Genomic DNA, 18,694 nt, shown 5'->3' with positions numbered 1-18,694 from the left:
ACATTGTTTTTATATTTAGTAATATAAAAACAAGCTAATTACCTTGAGACAGAAAATCAAGAGATTTACATTGAAAACCTGACAACCTTGTTGTTCAAGTATTGTGGGGCACATTGCTCGGGCTGTTTCGACAAAAAAAGGAACGCACCCCACTGTCACGAAGCGGAGCGGGAAACAGGAAAAAAGGACCCATTCGCGTAGACGTACTCACAATTTATTGGGGGAAGGATGAGGAGGACGCGCACACTCGATCCGGTGATCGATGGTCGTGTAGTGGATTAGAAATCCAAACAAAATAAAAGTTGTCAAAAACAAACAAACGGATCAGACCAAAAACAAAACAGGATTAAATACGGGCAGATTCACAGAACTAGGCATTTAACAGGTTCTCACGGAGTTAAACCAGGTTTAACAAACGTTCCAGCAATGCATAGTACAAAGGAGCGCGCTGAAGTACTCCAAGAGCAATCAGTCCAATGCGTCTCAGCCGGTGTCAAGGGGCGGGGCCAGCTGGGCGCCATGACAACCGTGCAGGACATGACACCCACCTTTAAACACCGCATCCGTGAATGATATTGAAGCAAAATAGAATCGGGATGGGTTTCCTAAATGTTCTCAAGTTGATGAATGATAATCAGCAAATACAGCTACATTTCCTTACATTCATTTTTTTCTTGTGCTTCTCTAAGCTTCGTCTCGCGGGCCACATAAAATGATGCGGCGGCCCGCATTTGGCCTGAGGCCCTGATTTTGAAACATGAATTTGAGCTTTATGTCCCTCAACTTTCAGACAATGAGAAGACCAAGGAGCTGCTGAAGATGATTGAGAAGAAAATTGTTACGTTGGACACGTTCCGATACAATTCCCAACTTCCACTTAGCAGCAGCCCCCCTGCTGTAATCTCATCAACCGGTAAGACCACTTGTGCACTTACTTTGTCACACCCAACAAGAAGCACTTAGCTATGATTTTACTTCGGAGGTCATCATGTATAAATCATCATGTTTGCCACATTTTGTTGGGTACTGCATACAAGTACACGGCTCACGAATCCCTTAATTGCAAGGGTTGTAGCAGTGTTCATTTTACCTGTGAAAAGTGATGGGTCCCGGGGACTCGCATGCTCAAAAATCTATGGGTCCCAACGGAGATCGATGGCTCCCCAAAATTTAGTGTTATCGAGGTTGAAATTGTAAATCGGCGACAAATATATAAATAAATCTATATATTCTCATCCCAGCCATCTTCGGGCAGTGGGCAGGGGACACCCTGAACTGGTTGCCAGCCAATCGCAGGGGACACGGGGACAGACAACTCATTCGCTCATTCACACCTAGGGACAATTTGGACCGGCCAATTCACCTGAAATGCATGTTTTTGGAATGTGGGAGGAAACCGGAGTGCCCGGAGGAAACCCACGCAAGCACGGGGAGAACATACAAACTCCGCTGGATTTGAACCCACGACAGGTTCCCATGACATGAACTGTGCCGCACACGCGCTAACCACTGCGCCGCCGTGCTGCCCTACACTTAATTGGTAATACAAAGGAGTTCTCACTTCAGATTTTACAGTTCACAAAAATACTGTATATAATACAAAATAATTTTGCTGAAATATTAGTCTGTTTATTCATGCAGTTTTAATCACTTCAGATTTTTCAGTTCATATATTCTTTGTGGTTTGCTGTCATGCCACAATTGTAATGCCTTCTCAAGGTCCAATTGCAGCAACAATGCTTTTTCTTCTTTTTCCCTCTTTTTTTCTATTTTTTTTTATTCCTTTAAAAAAATCTAATTGTGTTTATTTTTCCTAGCTGTAACTTTTTAATTTTTGTTCTCTATTTAGTTTTTTTCCTTTGTTTGTTTCTTTTCTTTTTTCTGGCTTTTTTTCTTAATGTTTCCTTCTTTTTTCTCTTCCTTTTGTTTCTTTTTTTCTCAGCTTTTCACGACTTTTTCATTTTGTTATTTTTTTCTTTTTTGTTCTATTCCCCCTTCCTTTAACTCATTTTGTTCACAATTTTACATAATATTTGGTCATATAGGGATGAAAGAAGCAAAAACAACCTGAAGAGCCATTTAGAACCCAGAAAGAGCCGGTTCCTTTTAGTGAGCCGAGCCAAAGAAGCCGTTTCTCGAAAAACTCTACTGATTTTACTTAACCTTTTTCTACTTCAACCTTGACTTCAAAATACCGCATTTAAAACACAACGTCAGGGGAACCCTTGTATTTTTACTTTCATGCACTGTAACTTTGACTCAATTCGCTTCTTAATTAGCAATTTCGAGCCCTGATTTTTGTGAACTGGCTAGATTTTCTTGTGCGCGGAAAAGCTCTGGGTAGTGCGCAATTGCGCACACACGCAGCTTAGAGGGAACATTGCCTATGATTTTTTTTTGCAGTGCAAACCCATCCATCCATTATCTGCACCGCTTATCCTCATAGGGTCGCGGGGGTGCTGGAGCCCATCCCACCTATCTTCAGACAGTGGGCAGAGGACACCCTGAACTGGGGGCCAGCCAGTCGCAGGGCACACAGAGACAACTCACTCGCTCATTCACACCTAGGGACAATTTTGGACCGGCCGATTAACCTGACATGCATGTTTTTGGAATGTGGGAGGAAACCGGAGTGCCCGGAGGAAACCCACGCGAGCATGGGGAGAACATGCAAACTCCACACAGAAGGTTCGATCTCATGACCTCAGAACTGTGCCGCACACGCGCTAACCACTGCTCCACCGTGCTGCCCTCAGTGCTAACCCAATTTTGCCAATTCTATATTATAAAGACAATTTCTTGAAAACAAGGCGAAGCAGTAATGGAGTCCTAGTGGCGCTGAAACACATTGAAGGTGTTTCCCTTCATTTAAATGGGGAAATATGTCTTATATACAGTATGGAGTAATTAAGACCATACAAGGCACAGTTCTAAGGTCTTGGGAACCTCCTGTGTGGGTTCAAATCCAGGGTTGGGTAGGATTACTTTTAATTACTTTTGGATTACTCCAATACCAAATATGCTAATAAAAGACAAAAGAAACTAAATATGAATAAAATGACTACATTTTGTGCAGGCTTGGGGAGTAACGGAACACATGGAACGACAAAGTTGATGTTGGCAAGCTGTTTGAATTTATTTTCATTTTGTTTCTGTGGCAATTTATGTTAGTTTTGCCGAAGATCAAAGAGATCAAAGCCAGGAGAGAAAGCTTACCACGTGTTGTGAGTCATAATTTTGTTCGAATTTAGTTGATTTGTCTTTTATTAGCATATTTGGTATTGGAGTAATCCAAAAGTAATTGAAAGTAATGCAGTTAAAGTAACCCTACCCAACCCTGATCAAATCCAGCTACCGGACTTACTGTGCAGAGTTTGTATGTTCTCCCCGTGCTTGCGTGGGTTTCCTCCGGTTTCCTCCCACATTCCAAAGACATGCATTTCAGGTGGATTGGCCGGTCCAACTTGTCCCTAGGTGTGAATGAGCGAGCGAGTTGTCCGTCCCTGTGTGCCCTGCGATTGGCTGGCAACCAGTTCAGGGTGTCCCCTGCCCACTGCCTGATGATTGCTGGGATGGGCTCCAGCACCCCCGCGACCCTACTGAGGATAAGCGGTGCAGCTAATAAGATGAGATGAGAACTGAAAACAAGCACATTTTTGACACTTTCAACTTCAGATCATGAAGCCTCATTAGAATGTTTACCAAAGTCCTTATTGTCTTCACAGGACAACTGCCATCACCTCCTTCTTCCTGTCAATCAAATGGACATCTCTATCCAGAGTCGCCAAGAACTTCCCCTCCATATTTGCACAAAGCAAAGCGTGCATCCCAAAACGACGCTCTCAGGCAGGCGCCTCCACCCTTGGCCCCACGCCGAGACAATGCGGCATTCACGGAGTCGCCGCGGCACTGCAAAAAAAACCAGCCGATCCACAACGGTCACCTGGTAGCCCCCATGAAAAAAGAACCCCATGGGGCGGCCAACGGTCGAGTCCGTCCCTGGGAGAGATTCACGCCAGACGCCTTCGCTCAGCACTTTCACCAGGCTGTGCTACAGTCCACACAGAGCAAAGGTTTGCAACTACCGTATTTTCCGCACCTAAAAGCCTTTATTTTTTTCAAAAGCTGACCATGCGCCTTATAATACAGTGCGCCTTGTATATGGATCAATATTAAGTCGCAAAGTCTTGCAACTAATGCAGCAGCCGCCGACTAGATTTTCCCCCGAACGCCAAGTAGTCCGCGGTGTATGCTGGGATTTATTTACCGGCGTTTCATTGGCTAACCAATGTGTCAATCATCATTTGAATCGATCACTATTGGCTAAAGTTATTAGGAGGTAAAATGGGCGGATCCTTTTTATCATTTACAGGCTCGTATAGGCTAAAGGCGCAAAACAAAGCCTGCAATTGGCCAAAAAAGATGTGTCAATCATCAGTTGAATCGATCACTATTGGCTAAAGTTATCCGGAGGTAAAGGGGGCGTATCCTTTTTTATCATTTACAGGCTGGCATAGGCTAAAGGGGCAAAACAAAGCCTGCAATTGGCCGAAAAAGATGAATGTGAATAGCATGTTGGGTTGACGGCATAGAAAAAACAGTATTTTACTATTCTGTCCTGTATTTGTAAATATTTTACTCTCCTGGATTTACTACACTCACGGATATAGGAGGACCATGGTTGCACATTATTATTGAACACAACGACTTCGGTGAGCTACTCCGGCTATATATTATCCCTGTATCTTGTTTCAGACTGAACTCGATGTTTCTGTGATAAGCGGTGCAGATAATGGATGGAATGGAGTGTCTATTTTTAAATTAAACTCAATTTCAAGTGTTTATTGTCATATGCACAGTAAAGTTGTGAGCGAAAAAGAAAATAGAAACTAAGGAATGGTTGGCATTTCTTGAATCCCAAGACTTTAACCTTCCGAATGATATTTGGAACGATGCATTTGAGTGACATCGTACAGACACTGTTTCCGTACATGTCTGAGACACGTATTTGCTTCTTTGCAAGCTTTGGGAATGTTAAGGGGGTAATAAGTTGGACTGAACTATCTGACAGTTTTGTCGACGTTCCCATTGTAGCGCCCTATAACCCGGTACGTCTTATGTATGTCAAATATAGGACCAAAAACTATTTTTGGGGGGTGCGCCCTATAACCCGGTGCGCCTTATAATGCGGAAAATACGGTACTATCAATACTTTACTTCCCCTGTCTTTTAACGTATTCAGATGTTTCTCTCAAATGGGAAGACAATTTTTGCCATTTTGACTTATTTTTGAGAGCTGAAAGAAATTTTACTTTTGTAGCTATATAGGCATAGGACCAATGTTCCCTCTAAGCTGCGTGTGTGCGCAATTGCGCACTACCCAGAGCTTTTCCGCGCACAAGAAAATCTAGCCAGCTCACAAAAATCAGGGCTCGAAATTGCTTATTAAGAAGCGAATTAAGTCAAAGTTACTGTGCATGAAGGTGAAAATACACGGGTTCCCCTTACACTGTTTTCTAAATGCGGTATTTGGAAGTCAAGGTCGAAATAGAACGAAGTTGAGAAAAGTCAGTAGAGTTTTTCGAAAACCGGCTTCTTCGGCTCGGCTCACTAAAAGGAACCGGCTCTTTCGGGTCCTTAACGGCTCTTCGGGTTGTTTTTGCTTCTTTCATCCCAACATTACCAAATATTATGTAAAATTATGCACAAAATGACTTAAAGGAAGGGGGTAATAGAACAAAAAAGAAAAAAATACCAAAATGAAAAAGTAGTGAAAAGCTGAGAAAAAAAGAAACAAAAGGAAGAGAAAAAAGAAGGAAAAATTCAGAAAAAAGAAAAGAAAGAAACAGAGGGAAAAAAGTAAATAGAGAACAAAAAGAAAAAAGTAACAGCTTGGAAAGAATAAACACAATGAGATTTTTTTTAAAGGAATTAAAAAAAAAGTAGAAAAAAACACGGAAAAAATAAGAAAAAGTTTGTGTTGCATTCAAATCATTTCCAATGATATCAAGTGAATCTTGTTGCCAACATTGTACTTCCACTAAAAAATGTGATTAAGTACAATTCTGTATCTTACAACCGACTAAATAAGCGCCCAAAAATGTTAATATTATCGACAAAATATATCAGGAAATAAAAAGAAATCGAAATCTTGTGAAAGAATTGTTGTAAAAACAAATGAAGTTTGTAGGCCGTACAACCTTTGCAATAATACATGAGTCAATTCATTCAAAAGAGAAAAACACTTTTGCATTGCCGAAAACTCAGCAAAATGTATTTTGACGTCAAGTTTTGGACATGTTTGATAATGACTCAGTTGCCACACTTGGGATTGCCGTTGCTCACTGTTGTTTCAAGCGTTGCTCACCGACTTTGTGTGAACGCTCAGACCCGTAAGGAAAATTACAGGGAACATTGTCTGTCTGTCTTATCCATATTTCTGCTTTTCGCACCACTATCCTTCACTACACCTGCTCCACACTCTCAATCGCTGGATACAGAAAGCAAAAATACCATCTAATGGAGATTCGTCATACTAAAATCATTCCCAGAGGTTTGATGCTTACTGATGAGCTGCGCCAAACCTTTTATAATAGTTTCTAGAAATAAAATTCAGAAAAAATACTTGCATTTCAGCACTAAGGGAAAAAGTTTTTGTAAAAACATGGATACGTTATGGGACTGAACGAGTTAAGAGGATGATTTGCAATCCGAAGAGTGATATTCATTTATTTCTGTGTGCATGCATGTCAGCGAACCTTCCTGACCTCTCCCTCTCTACCTTTTTCCCGTTCTATTCATTTCCTAATCATGAGAATCTAATTAAGGCCATTTATAACGAGCTCTCTCACTTCAAATCCCGGTTGCTCTCTCTCTCTTCTTCAGTGTACATTAACAGCTGTCTTAATTTGCTCCTTTTATTTGTGTCTTTGCTGTGTTGTCATCAGGGTCGGGTGGGGTTACTTTTACTTGATTACTTTCAATTACTTTTGGATTACTCCAATACCAAATATGCTAATAAAAGACAAAAGAAACTAAATATGAATAAAATTACTATATTTTGTGCAGGCTTGGGGATTAATGGAATATATGGAACGGCAAAAATGATGATGTCAAGCTGTTTGGATTTATTTTCATTTTGTTTCTGTCCCATTTTATGTTTGTATGTTTGCCGGAGATCAAAGAGATCAAAGCCAGGAGAGAAAGCTTACCACGTGTTGTGAGTCATAATGGTGCACCTGATTATAAGCCGCACCCACCACATTTTAAGAGGAAAACCGATTTTGTACCTACACAAGCCGCACCTGTATATAAGCCGCATGCGCCCACATTAAAAAATGTAACACAAACATTATCATTTTCCGTTCATTTTGCTGGCTGTGATTTTTGGACTGTGGACTTTAATGAAGGACATTTAGTTTCAATCGCGGGACTCGAAGTCAGGTTTGGGTTAATTTTGTGTTTGTGTTACATGTGTAAATGTGGGCGCATGCGGCTTATATACAGGTGCGGCTTGTGTATGTACAAAATCGGTTTTCCTCTTAAAATGTGGTGGGTGCGGCTTATAATCAGGTGCGCTCTATAGTCCGGAATTTATGGTAAACTTGCATTTTAAAGGTTTAGAAATTTTGATTTATTTTACATAAACTGAGGCTCACATAGAGGAGCATGATTGTCCGCCATCTTGCCCCCCAAAAGCCAAAACCCGGGTAAAAGGCCAGGCCAAATAACAGTCCTAAATTCTGCAAGTTTGGCATTGATTCCACTCTCTCTTCAGCAGGGGTTTCCAACAAGACCAAGGTCGACAGCTCCCTACTCGGTGATATCACTCCACAAAAAACGCTATATCCAAACTGCAGCGTTGTGGGCCTTCGGGTTCGAACCCCGCCACCTATGCATGGGGAGCAGCAGACGGAGGCGCAAGAGGACAGAACCTCATCTGCGGAGGAGGACGAGGAGGATGAGGAACCGCCCAGGAAGTGGAAGGGCATCGAAGCCATTTTCGAAGCGTATCAGGAGTACGTAGATGGTGAGTTCGATGGATTGAACTGAATCTCATCCATGTTGTAGATTTCAAATCAAATGCAAGATGTTCACATTTATGGCCAATCTCAGATGACTTGGATATAATCAAACTTGTTTTTTCTTCACAGACCGCCATGTTGAGAGGCAGGTTCTTCACAGTCAGTGCAAAAGGTTGGAGGCACAAAACTACAATCTCAGCAGAACCGCGGAGCAGCTCTCTCTTTCCCTGGCGGTGAGATCCAGCGATCGTTTTTGCTTCATACTATTACCGTATTTTCCGCACTATAAGGCGCACCTAAAAGCCTTTATTTTTTTCAAAAGCTGACCATGCGCCTTATAATACAGTGCGCCTTATAGATGGATCAATATTAAGTCGCAAAGTCTTGCAACTAAAGCAAGCAGCCGCCGACTCGATTTTCCCCCGAAGGCGAAGTCGTCCGCGGTGTATGCTGGGATTTATATACCGGCGTTTCATTTCCTAACCAATGTGGCAATCATCATTGGAATCAGTCACTATTGGCTAAAGTTATTCGGAGGTAAAGGGGGCGGATCCTTTTGATCATTTACAGGCTCGCATAGGCTAAAGGGGCGAAACAAAGCCTGCAATTGGCCGAAAAAGATGAATGTGAATCACACGTTGGTTGGGTTGCACTACGGCATAGAGGAAACATTTTTTACTATTCTGTATTTGTAAATATTTTACTCTCCTGGATTTACTACACTCACGGTTGTAAGAAGACCATGGTTACGTATCATTATTGGACGTGATGGCTGAAAGAGAACTTAGGTGAGCTATGCGGCTTTATATTTTCCCGGTATCTTGTTTAAGAACGATCTTGATGTTTCTGCGATGAGTCTATTTTTAAACTAATTTCTATTCAAATTGTTTATTGTCATATGCACAGTAAATAACCCCGTTTCCCTGCACAATAAAATTCTTACTTTGCTGTCCACACAGTTGCCAGCAAAAAATTAAAATGGAAACTAAGAAATGTTTGTTTGGTGACATCGTACGGACACGTATTTGCTTCTTTGCAAGCTTTGGGAATGTTAAGGGGGTAATAAGTTGGACTGAACTATCTGACTGTTTTGTCGACGTTCCCATTGTAGCGCCTTATAATCCGGTGCGCCTAATATATGGAAAATATAGGACCAAAAACTATTTTTTGGGGGTGCGCCCTATAACCCGGTGCGCCTTATAGTGCGGAAAATACGGTAATCTTCGTGATTCCGTGGGACCCTAAGGAGGATGGGACAGAGGGGCTGTAAGGTCTGAAAACAGTGCTGCCAAAGTTAGTTCTAAAGTTCTGAACATTTTTGTGTTAAACGTCTTTAACTTAACTTAATGTATATTATTTGACCATTTGATGTCACTGTATGGTGGTGTAGTGCAAGAAAGAGCCATATTGGACCCCCAGTGTTCTCGTTTGCCCGCGTCCCTGCATCCTTGACGCATCATTTTTGCCGGGAACGCATGGTGTCGAATCAGTAGGACGCATCTTTTTCGACACAAAATTGTCATTATTACCCGATTGCATTTTTTTAAACAAAGATTTACCGCACTCCAAACTTTTCGTTAGGCAGATCCGCCATTGTTGTTTTGGTCTTGCGGTTCGAGTTTTCGTCTGCACGCCGACCTCAGCAAACGAGATCTCGTTGCTTCGGGATTACGTCATTATTGTGGTGGTTGTCGTTGAGTGAAAAACAGTTAGTATTAGGTGAAAATCAACACAAAATTGGTAATTTCTTCAGTGTTAGTAATAAATCGAAACATAATGCAGAAAGTGATAACAACGGCAATAATTCCGGCACGAAAAAACGGCAGAAAAATTCTTCAGAAGATCGCAGAGGCAAGGAAAACACGTGTGTTGAAGCGAACGATTCGACGAAATAAAATAAACAAAAGAATACTCCTAGCAAGAAAAGGACTTTTCTGCCAAAATGGACTAAATTATATTCCTGGTTAGGCTATGAGGAGGATGATATTGGAGGCTACACAACACCAGCTTATGAAGGTGCATCTTACCAAACAATTGGACTTTGAGAAGGCATTACAACTGTGGCGGGACAGCAAACCATTAAGAATATATGAACTGAAAAATCTGAAGTGATAACTGCTTTGTATTACCAATTAACTGTGATGATTAAAACTGAATGAAAATATAGATTTGTATTATATATTTGTCACTGATTTACAATTTAAACCGCGATAACTCTAAATTTTGGGGAGCCATAGATCTCTGTTGGGACCCATAGATTTTTGAGCATGTGAGTCCCCGGGACCCATCACTTTTCACAGGTAAAATGAACACTGGACCCCCCCCCAAAAAAACCTGATGTTTGGGGCCGTGAAAATTAAACATTATTCAGATAATATTTAGCCAGCAGAGAAGGCCTTGCAGCCGTTGATGTCATGATTGCTGATTCAGGGCACCTGTGACTGCCCAATTGGCGCCAACAGCCCTGAGCGCTGATTGGTTCAGAGACTCTTTTTAAACCCCCGGCTTTCAAGAGGAAGCCGTCAGACCGTTTGCGAACCTATGCTCCCAGCTAGGCAAGCTCTTACCTTCCGACATTTTCCTACCCTGTTTTCTCCTGTCTGATACCTGTTGTCGACCTGTTTCTGGACCCGTTTCTGCCCTGTTCTGCCATCCCGACATCCGACCTGTTTTCCCCTGTCACAGACCAGAACGGAAACAGGACTCAATTGCATGCGTTTATCAGAAATTTATTGAATGAGAGTGAGATTTTAGGCTTGCTAGATTGCTTGATCTGAGGACTGGCGGAGAGCGGAATCAAGCAAGGCGGGCATGACACTTCCGTGTCGGAAGAAGGCAGGCGAGAATGGCACGTCGTTCGACCAGGGCTGGAGATCAGAGGCGATGTCGAGTTCGTAATAGTGGTCGTAGGCAGGCGGCAGGCAGAACAGGCGTAGTCAGGTTCAGAAAAGGGTCGAAAACGGGGATCAGGCAGAAAACAGGTTTAACAGGGATGGAGTCGGACGAAAACGCTCACTGAGTGAAAACACAACAGCTCGCAAACGATCTGACAAAGTTTGAACAGAAGACAGGGGCTTAAGAAGGGTGTGGCCACCAATCAGCTTGTCCGGGCTGTTGGCGCCAATCAAGCTGCCACAGGTGTTCCAAATAGGGCAATCATGACAGCTCCGCTTCCTGCCTGATACCTGTTGCCGACCTCTTTTCTGGACGCGTTACCGCCCTTGCTCTCCCGTCCCGGCTAGTGACCAGTATCCCTGCGGCCTACGATTATCCTCGCTCGACACGGAAGTGCCACTTCCGCGTTCCAGCCACCTGTTACCCGTGTCCGTCGATCATCAGATCGTGGAAGCAATCACTGCTCTCTTTATCAATAAAACTGAGTAAACAAACGCTACTGGGTCCTGTCGCCGTTCCAGGCTTGTGACAGTTGATGAGAAAATGTCAGATTGACTTGACAAGCTACCACTATCGTAACTGAAAGGTCTAGAAAAACAAAACTGGGTAAAAAATGCTTTTCTTACTTTGTTCTAACTCTCCTTTGTCCATCCAGGAACTGATGAGCCAAAAGCAGCGGTTTCGCGAGGAGCGTGAGAGGCTTCACGCCCAGCTGGAGCACTTCAGGCGGTGTTTGACGCTACCCAGCATGCACTGGACCAGGGAAGGGCACATCAACACAGAAACGCCCAGATGACCTCGGGATGCTGTGTCCAAAGACTTTCGGCTTTGCACATTTAGGGGCTCAACCCCCGAAATTCGACACGCTTGCTGCCATGGTTACCTTCATCCTTTTTCACTCAGTCACCCAAATGGATGGTCAAATGACCATATTTGAAGACTTTGCGCCCTCGCTAGGTCTCTAATCTAGTGTTGCCCCTTTTTTATTAAGCAAAGGCATATATCCACCGATTTATTTTACTTGCTATTCCTCACAAGTGTGGCAGGGGGCGCTAGAGCATCTCCCAGCCAATTACAAACCATAACAAATATAAACAACTACCGTATTTTCCGCACTATAAGGCGCACCGGGTTATAGGGCGCACCCCCAAAAAATAGTTTTTGGTCCTTTATTTCCCATACATAAGGCGCACCGGATTATAAGGCGCTACAATGGGAACGTCGACAAAAATGTCAGATAGTTCAGTCAAACTTATTACCCTCTTAACATTCCCAAAGCTTGCAAAGAAGCAAATACGTGTCTCAGACATGTAAGGACACAGTGTCTGTACGATGTCACCAATCACTCAAATGCATCGTTCCAAATATCGTTCGGAAGGTTAAAGTCTTGGGATTCAAGAAATGCCAACCATTCCTTAGTTTTTATTTTCTTTTTCGCTCGCAACTTTACTGTGCATATGACAATAAACACTTGGAATTGAGTTTAATTCACTCAACTCATCACAGAAACATCAAGATCGTTCTAAAACAAGATACCGGGAAAATATAAAGCCGCATAGCTCACCTAAGTTCTCATGTTCAATTATGATAGGCAACCATGGTCTTCTTACAACCGTGAGTGTAGTAAATCCAGGAGAGTAAAATATTTACAAATACAGAATAATAAAAAGTGTTTTCTCTATGCCGTGGTGCAACTGAACTGTGATTCACATTCATCTTTTTCGGCCAATTGCAGGCTTTGTTTCGCCCCTTTAGCCTGTGCGAGCCTGTAAATGAAAAAAAGGATCCGCCCCCTTTACCTCCGAATAACTTTAGCCAATAGTGATCGATTCAAATGATCATTGACACATTGGCTGGGAAATGAAACGCCGGCATATGTATCCCAGCATACACCGTGGACCACATCGCCTACGAGGAAAAATCGAGTCGGCGGCTGCTTGCCTTTGTTGCGAGACCTTGCGACTTAATATTGATCCATATATAAGGCGCACTGTATTATAAGGCGCATGGACAGCTTTTGAAAAAAATAAAGGCTTTTTTGTGCGCCTTATAGTGCGGAAAATACGGTATTCTCATTGGCAATGTTGGGACTATCACATTACAAAACTGTTCCTGAAACGCAATTGCTTATCTCGGTAATGAGTACTCTAATGTGTTATTGATAAAATGTTGTCATTCTACTGTTGTTACTATTTGGTGCATTGCTCAGCTTCATAAATGCAAATCAATAATTATAGGGTCCTCCAATTGGTGAGTACCCTTGCTTCACTTACGTTGTCGCATACACAAAGGGGGACTATTGAATGGTGTTTATACTGTGTTTACCTACAGTTACAACTGAATCGTTATGGTGGAGCCATCTTGAGCACAAGAACAATTTATTTCTCCTAATGTAGATATTCCCCCTACCGTATATACTTGCATCGAAGCCAAATTTACAACTATAAATACTGAAATCAGAGAGTCAGGTTGTATGCGCATATTTGGTTGTTTGTCACCAGTAGCAAATGGTAGGCAGTATGTGGAGAAGATCTTGGAGTGGTTCGAACCCGAGACCAGGGTTGGGTAGGGTTACTTTAACTTGATTACTTTCAATTACTTTCGGATTACTCCAATACCAAATATGCTAATAAAAGCCAAAAGAAACTAAATATGAATAAAATGATAACTCACAACACGTGGTAAGCTTTGTCTCCTGGCTTTGATCTCTTTGATCTCCGGCAAAACTAACATCAAATGCGACAGAAACAAAATGAAAATAAATCCAAACAGCTTGCCAACATCATTTTTGACGTTCCATGTGTTCCGTTACTCCCCAAGCCTGCACAAAATTTAGTCATTTTATTCCTATTTTGGTTTCTTTTGTCTTTTATTAGCATATTTGGTATTGGAGTAATCCAAAAGTAATTGAAAGTAATCAAGTTAAAGTAACCCTACCCAACCCTGCCCGAGACAAAATGGATATTGCATGTCTCGGCTAAGTGTCTATTTGCCAGCTCTCAAGATTGCACAAGCCAATAAATATGAAGGCTTCAGTGGTTCCATATGTTGGTGTACACACTTTCTTCCATTCATTTTATTAAAGCAGTTTTAGAGGGTTTGGCTTCCAAGCGAGTATATACGGTAATTTGTAACTAGTTACTTTCAGAGTAACGCACTACTTTTTGGTGTCAGTAATATGGGGGTAACTAGTAATTGACTCGTACCTGTAAAGAATTGTGGTAGTGATATACAGTAATGTGCCCAACACTGCACATTGCAACAGCACCCAAAAACAATTGAAATTCATGAACAACTGAGCTCAATTGACTATTTCAAGTAGACATTTGGAAACCAATTCAGTGAATGACATCATTTCTTTTCGCATACTTGATAATCTCATGAGTCAGGGTTGGGTAGGGTTACTTTAACTGGATTACTTTCAATGACTTTTGGATTACGCAATCACCTTCGAAAGGTAGGCTGATTTTGCAGAGGCCAGGGCCGCTTTATACTTCAACAAACTATCACACCAGATTTGATGGAAAACCTCAAGCTTGGTAGCGCGCCATTTTCTTTCAGATTTCCTGCATTCTCGTTTAAGGGATCTAGTTTCATCATTAAACCAAGGCGTGCGTCTTTTAGGTCGTGATTTAAGCCGGATGGGCGCTACAGAATCCAGGGCACTAGCCAGGGTAGCATTGAATTCATTTATGAGCGATTCGATAGAGCCTATGTAGGAAGGAAAGGACGCAACTGCTCCTGGAAGAATATCGGAGAGCTCAGAAACTGTGCCCGTGCTTATATTGCGTCCATTGAATCCTTCAGTTTTTTTGGTACTACATTTAGCTAGCACCTCAAATGTCTAAATAATAATGATCCGAGATAACTGTAGTACACGGTAACACCGTCATGTTTGAGGTTGAAACTCCTCGAGTCAGAACCAAGTCGATTACTTCAATACCAAATATGCTAATAAAAGACAAAAGAAACTAAATATGAATACAATTATGACTCACAACACATGGTAAGCTTTCTCTCCTGGCTTTGATCTCCAGCAAAACTAACATAAAATGCGACAGAAACAAAATGAAAATCAATCCAAACAGCTTGCCAACATTTTTGCCGTTCCATGTATTCCGTTACTCCCCAAGCCTGCAAAAAATATAGTCATTTGATTCATATTGAGTTTCTTTTGTCTTCTATTAGCATATTTGGTATTGGAGTAATCCAAAAGTAATTGAAAGTAATCCAGTTAAAGTAACCCTACCCAACCCTGTAAGCTACATATTACTGTCATTTTACTCAACATCTATGCAGGAAAGATTTGTCTTAAAAATATTTACACACGTATTGTTCAGATCCACTAATATATTTCGTAATTTACTGTCTAGAAATTATATGTCTTTATAAATTCACTTGCAGCGTTGGAAATCGCGTGGGTAAATCGCAGATTTATATGTGCATCTGCAAAATACATGTTTCACATCGGATTTCTACTTGTTACTGAAGAAATTGAAAAATTTTCCCTGAAAGTCCTTAATAAGTGCTTGAATTTGGCCATGAAAAAGGTGTATGAACCCTGCATAGCACAACCTGGTAGTGTCTCCTTTCTACCTATCTGTAATCAGGGTAGGGTTACTTTAACTGGATTACTTTCAATTACTTTCGGATTACTCCAATACCAAATATGCTAATAAAAGACAAAAGAAACTAAATATGAATACAATTATGACTCACAACACGTGGTAAGCTTTCTCTCCTGGCTTTGATCTCCGGCAAAACGAACATAAAATGCGACAGAAACAAAATGAAAATCAATCCAAACAGTTTTGCCGTTCCATGTATTCCGTTACTCCCCAAGCCTGCACAAAATGTAGTCATTTTATTCATATTTACTTTCTTTTGTCTTTTATCAGCATATTTGGTATTGGAGTAATCCAAAAGTAGTTGAAAGTAATCCAGTTAAAGTAACCCTACCCAACCCTGCTCATGACAAGTGGGTTGTGAAACCATTTTCAATCAATTCATTGAACACAAGTGACCAGGCTGAATGGTCAATGCACACCACAGGCCTTAACACAGGAATGGGATGCACTTGAAAATGAAACAGTGGAAAAAAAACCACAAAACAGGAAATCAGTCGGTGATTTTTGGCGCTTCGTAGATTTTACACTGGTACTTGTGATAGAATTTTCTATGTTTTTGTGATTTTACTTCGCAAAAAAATGTTTTTAAAAAGGCGGAGAAGCCATTTGCTGTGTTTGAAAATTGCTGCTGGTCAGAAAAAAAGGTCATGAAGGATTTTATGCGTTAATTACCAGGAGGCTGGTTGTCATGACAACCACATCTTATGAAAACTACCTTCTTATGCCAATACATGCGGCTAGTACTTGAAGAATCATCCATATTGTTAGAATCGTTCAACTTTTTTGCCCGAATGTTCAATACTTGTCGTTGAGAAGGTATAATCTGCGTTCTTTACTTTGAAATGATACACTGTCACAGATGCATACACAGTCAATTAAAAGAAGAAGATTCCTGACAATTTGTTCATTTCAGCTATTGTGTATTTTAAGGAGCTGGACGACTGCTAACTTGCAGTGAATTATTTAATAATATATTGGTGTACATGAAAATAGAAATTTGCATTAAAATGTTTCTTCATGATTGCTGAATTCTCCATTATTTTTTTAAATCTCCTGATGACATTTACACATAAAGTCTGTGAGATCATTTTGAGTAAACTGCCATAATGTGTCACGGGACCGGACCAGATCAGAGGCAGGAAGGATGAACTCAATCGCGTCACGACCAGTTATTTTTATTTAGCAAAATAAAAGTTGTCCAACACTCAGGGACAAAACAAAACAAAAACAGGCTTACAGGCAAACAGGAACTCAGACTAAGAATACTCACAAAACGGGCTTTTACTCAGAGCGGGCAAACACAGGTTTCCACAAGTTAAACAGAACAGATTAATGCAGAACAGATAACGCAATGAACCAGCAACCGGCAATACCCAAGACCCGCCCTTAAGAAGCACACACGCAAATTAGACGATCTGCTACAGCCGGTGCCCAGGGGGCGGGGCCAGCCGGTCGCCACGGCGACCATGCTGGACATGACATAATGACTCATGTCTTCGAACTTGACTCAACCGAAAAGCTTTTTATTTGTGCACAAAATCACTCCTACTTTCTTTCCACAATAAGATTGTAATTAGTACCGTAAATTCCGGACTATAAGCCGCTACTTTTTTCCCAAACTTTGAACCCTGCGGCTTATTCAGTGATGCGGCCAATTTATGTAATTTTTCTAACGGCCGCCAGCGGCGCTCGAGTATGAAAGGTAAGATTTAGACCGGTGGAATATATGCGCCGAGGAAGACTGCAACTTCTTGGCTTGTGGATAGATTAAATTAGCGTAAACGTACCCTCATCATGCAAAATGCAAAATGAAAGGCACATGAAAGCAGCTTTCAAGGTTTCGCAGCTCTCAAAGTTTCTTTCCGACACTGAGGAAGACGACTTTGATGGCTTCAGTTCTAAGGAGGAAGATGAGGACGGTTTACCGTGATTTTTACAAGTACGGTATGTTTTTTAACAGACCCGTTTACAGTGTTGCGAGCGTGTAACTAGCATGTTGCTACCATTAACTGCCCTGTCACAGGCAACGTTTGGGATGAAAGTTAAACTATTATTATTATTAAAGCTTTGAAAACTCTCTCGGTATACCGTCTTTCTTTGTAAATATGTGTAACCATGTATAATATGTATTTGTAACTGTATATTTTTGTAATGTATTTATTTGTATTTATTTTAGACACTTATTCTGATATGTTTTGCACGGGCGAATGAAAAAGGAGGGGCGGAACAAACGCGGGGTGACGGGAAGTGGGGACCGGTAAAGACCTGTTTGTGGACGCGGCGGACAATAGTGAATATATATTTTTCCCACCCTTACCTTTGGAAATATAGACTTTTTTCCTTGGATTACTTTCAACGGACCCGGACTCTGCATCAAACCTTAAGTACCGGTATCATTTTCCGTTTATTTTGCCGGCTGTGATTTTTGGACTGTTTATTTTAATGAAGGACATTTAGTTTCAATCGCGGAACTTAAAGTCGGGTTTGGGTTAATTTTGTGTTTGTGTTTTTTTTTGTGGGCGCATGCGGCTTATATACAGGTGCGGCTTGTGTAAGTACAAAATCGGTTTTCCTCTTAAAATGTGGTGGGTGCGGCTTATAATCAGGTGCGCTCTATAGTCCGGAATTTACAGTATGTCAAATGGATTCTCCAAGCTTTATAGTTTCATCAAGAAATAATTTTCTATCGCCTTTGAAGCTAATGCTGAAAGTCGAACCTGTTCTGGCATAAGTTCAGATTTGATTTAAGGCTGAAAAAGTCTGTTCGGCAAAAGAAATGGGCACATGGATTTTCATTACTTTTGTTGTGATTTACCGCCATGAGCCAATCATAGTTTAGGAAACTAATGACATTTCCTTAGGCCTGCTAGCAGGCGCTGACTCTCCAACTTGGAATCTGATTTGCTAAACCAATCGCTTGATCGTCACTTATTTTATGCCTCATTCAGAGCTGTTTGTGGAAGATTCCAGTTAGTTTTCTGACCCTGGCAACAATTAATGGCTGAAAATGTGATTGGTTGATTGCTTAAATTTAAAAGCACACATCTGGAATCAGTGCAACCAGAAGGTAAAGCAATTGAAGAAAGACAAAGACAATTTGGATTATTTAATAGGTATTCATGGACAACATCACATGATTCAGACATT

General features: G+C 41.3%; 1 protein-coding gene across 3 annotated transcripts in view; it reads left to right on the top strand.

Annotated features, from left to right (window-relative positions):
- The window catches only part of LOC148362181 (genetic suppressor element 1-like), a 105,627-nt gene extending 90,864 nt beyond the window's left edge, over window positions 1-14,763 (top strand). For 2 of the 3 annotated variants that reach the window (XM_088339590.1, XM_088339592.1), the window contains exons 12-16: window positions 791-913; window positions 3,726-4,073; window positions 7,778-8,029; window positions 8,154-8,257; window positions 11,575-14,763. In XM_088339590.1, the coding sequence (XP_088195716.1) occupies window positions 791-913; window positions 3,726-4,073; window positions 7,778-8,029; window positions 8,154-8,257; window positions 11,575-11,715 (968 nt within the window). In that variant the 3' untranslated portion in view covers window positions 11,716-14,763. The remainder of the gene's footprint in view (window positions 1-790; window positions 914-3,725; window positions 4,074-7,777; window positions 8,030-8,153; window positions 8,258-11,574) is intronic. The other variant, XM_088339591.1, reaches the window with a different exon arrangement.
- Window positions 14,764-18,694: the final 3,931 nt, after the last annotated feature.

This window comes from Urocampus carinirostris, chromosome 7, assembly GCF_059441175.1.
Source record: "Urocampus carinirostris isolate Australia breed hairy pipefish chromosome 7, RoL_Ucar_1.0, whole genome shotgun sequence".
Taxonomy (NCBI): Eukaryota; Metazoa; Chordata; class Actinopteri; order Syngnathiformes; family Syngnathidae; genus Urocampus; species Urocampus carinirostris.
Note: the sequence above shows the minus strand (reverse complement) of the source record. Positions and strands in the feature narration are given on the sequence as shown.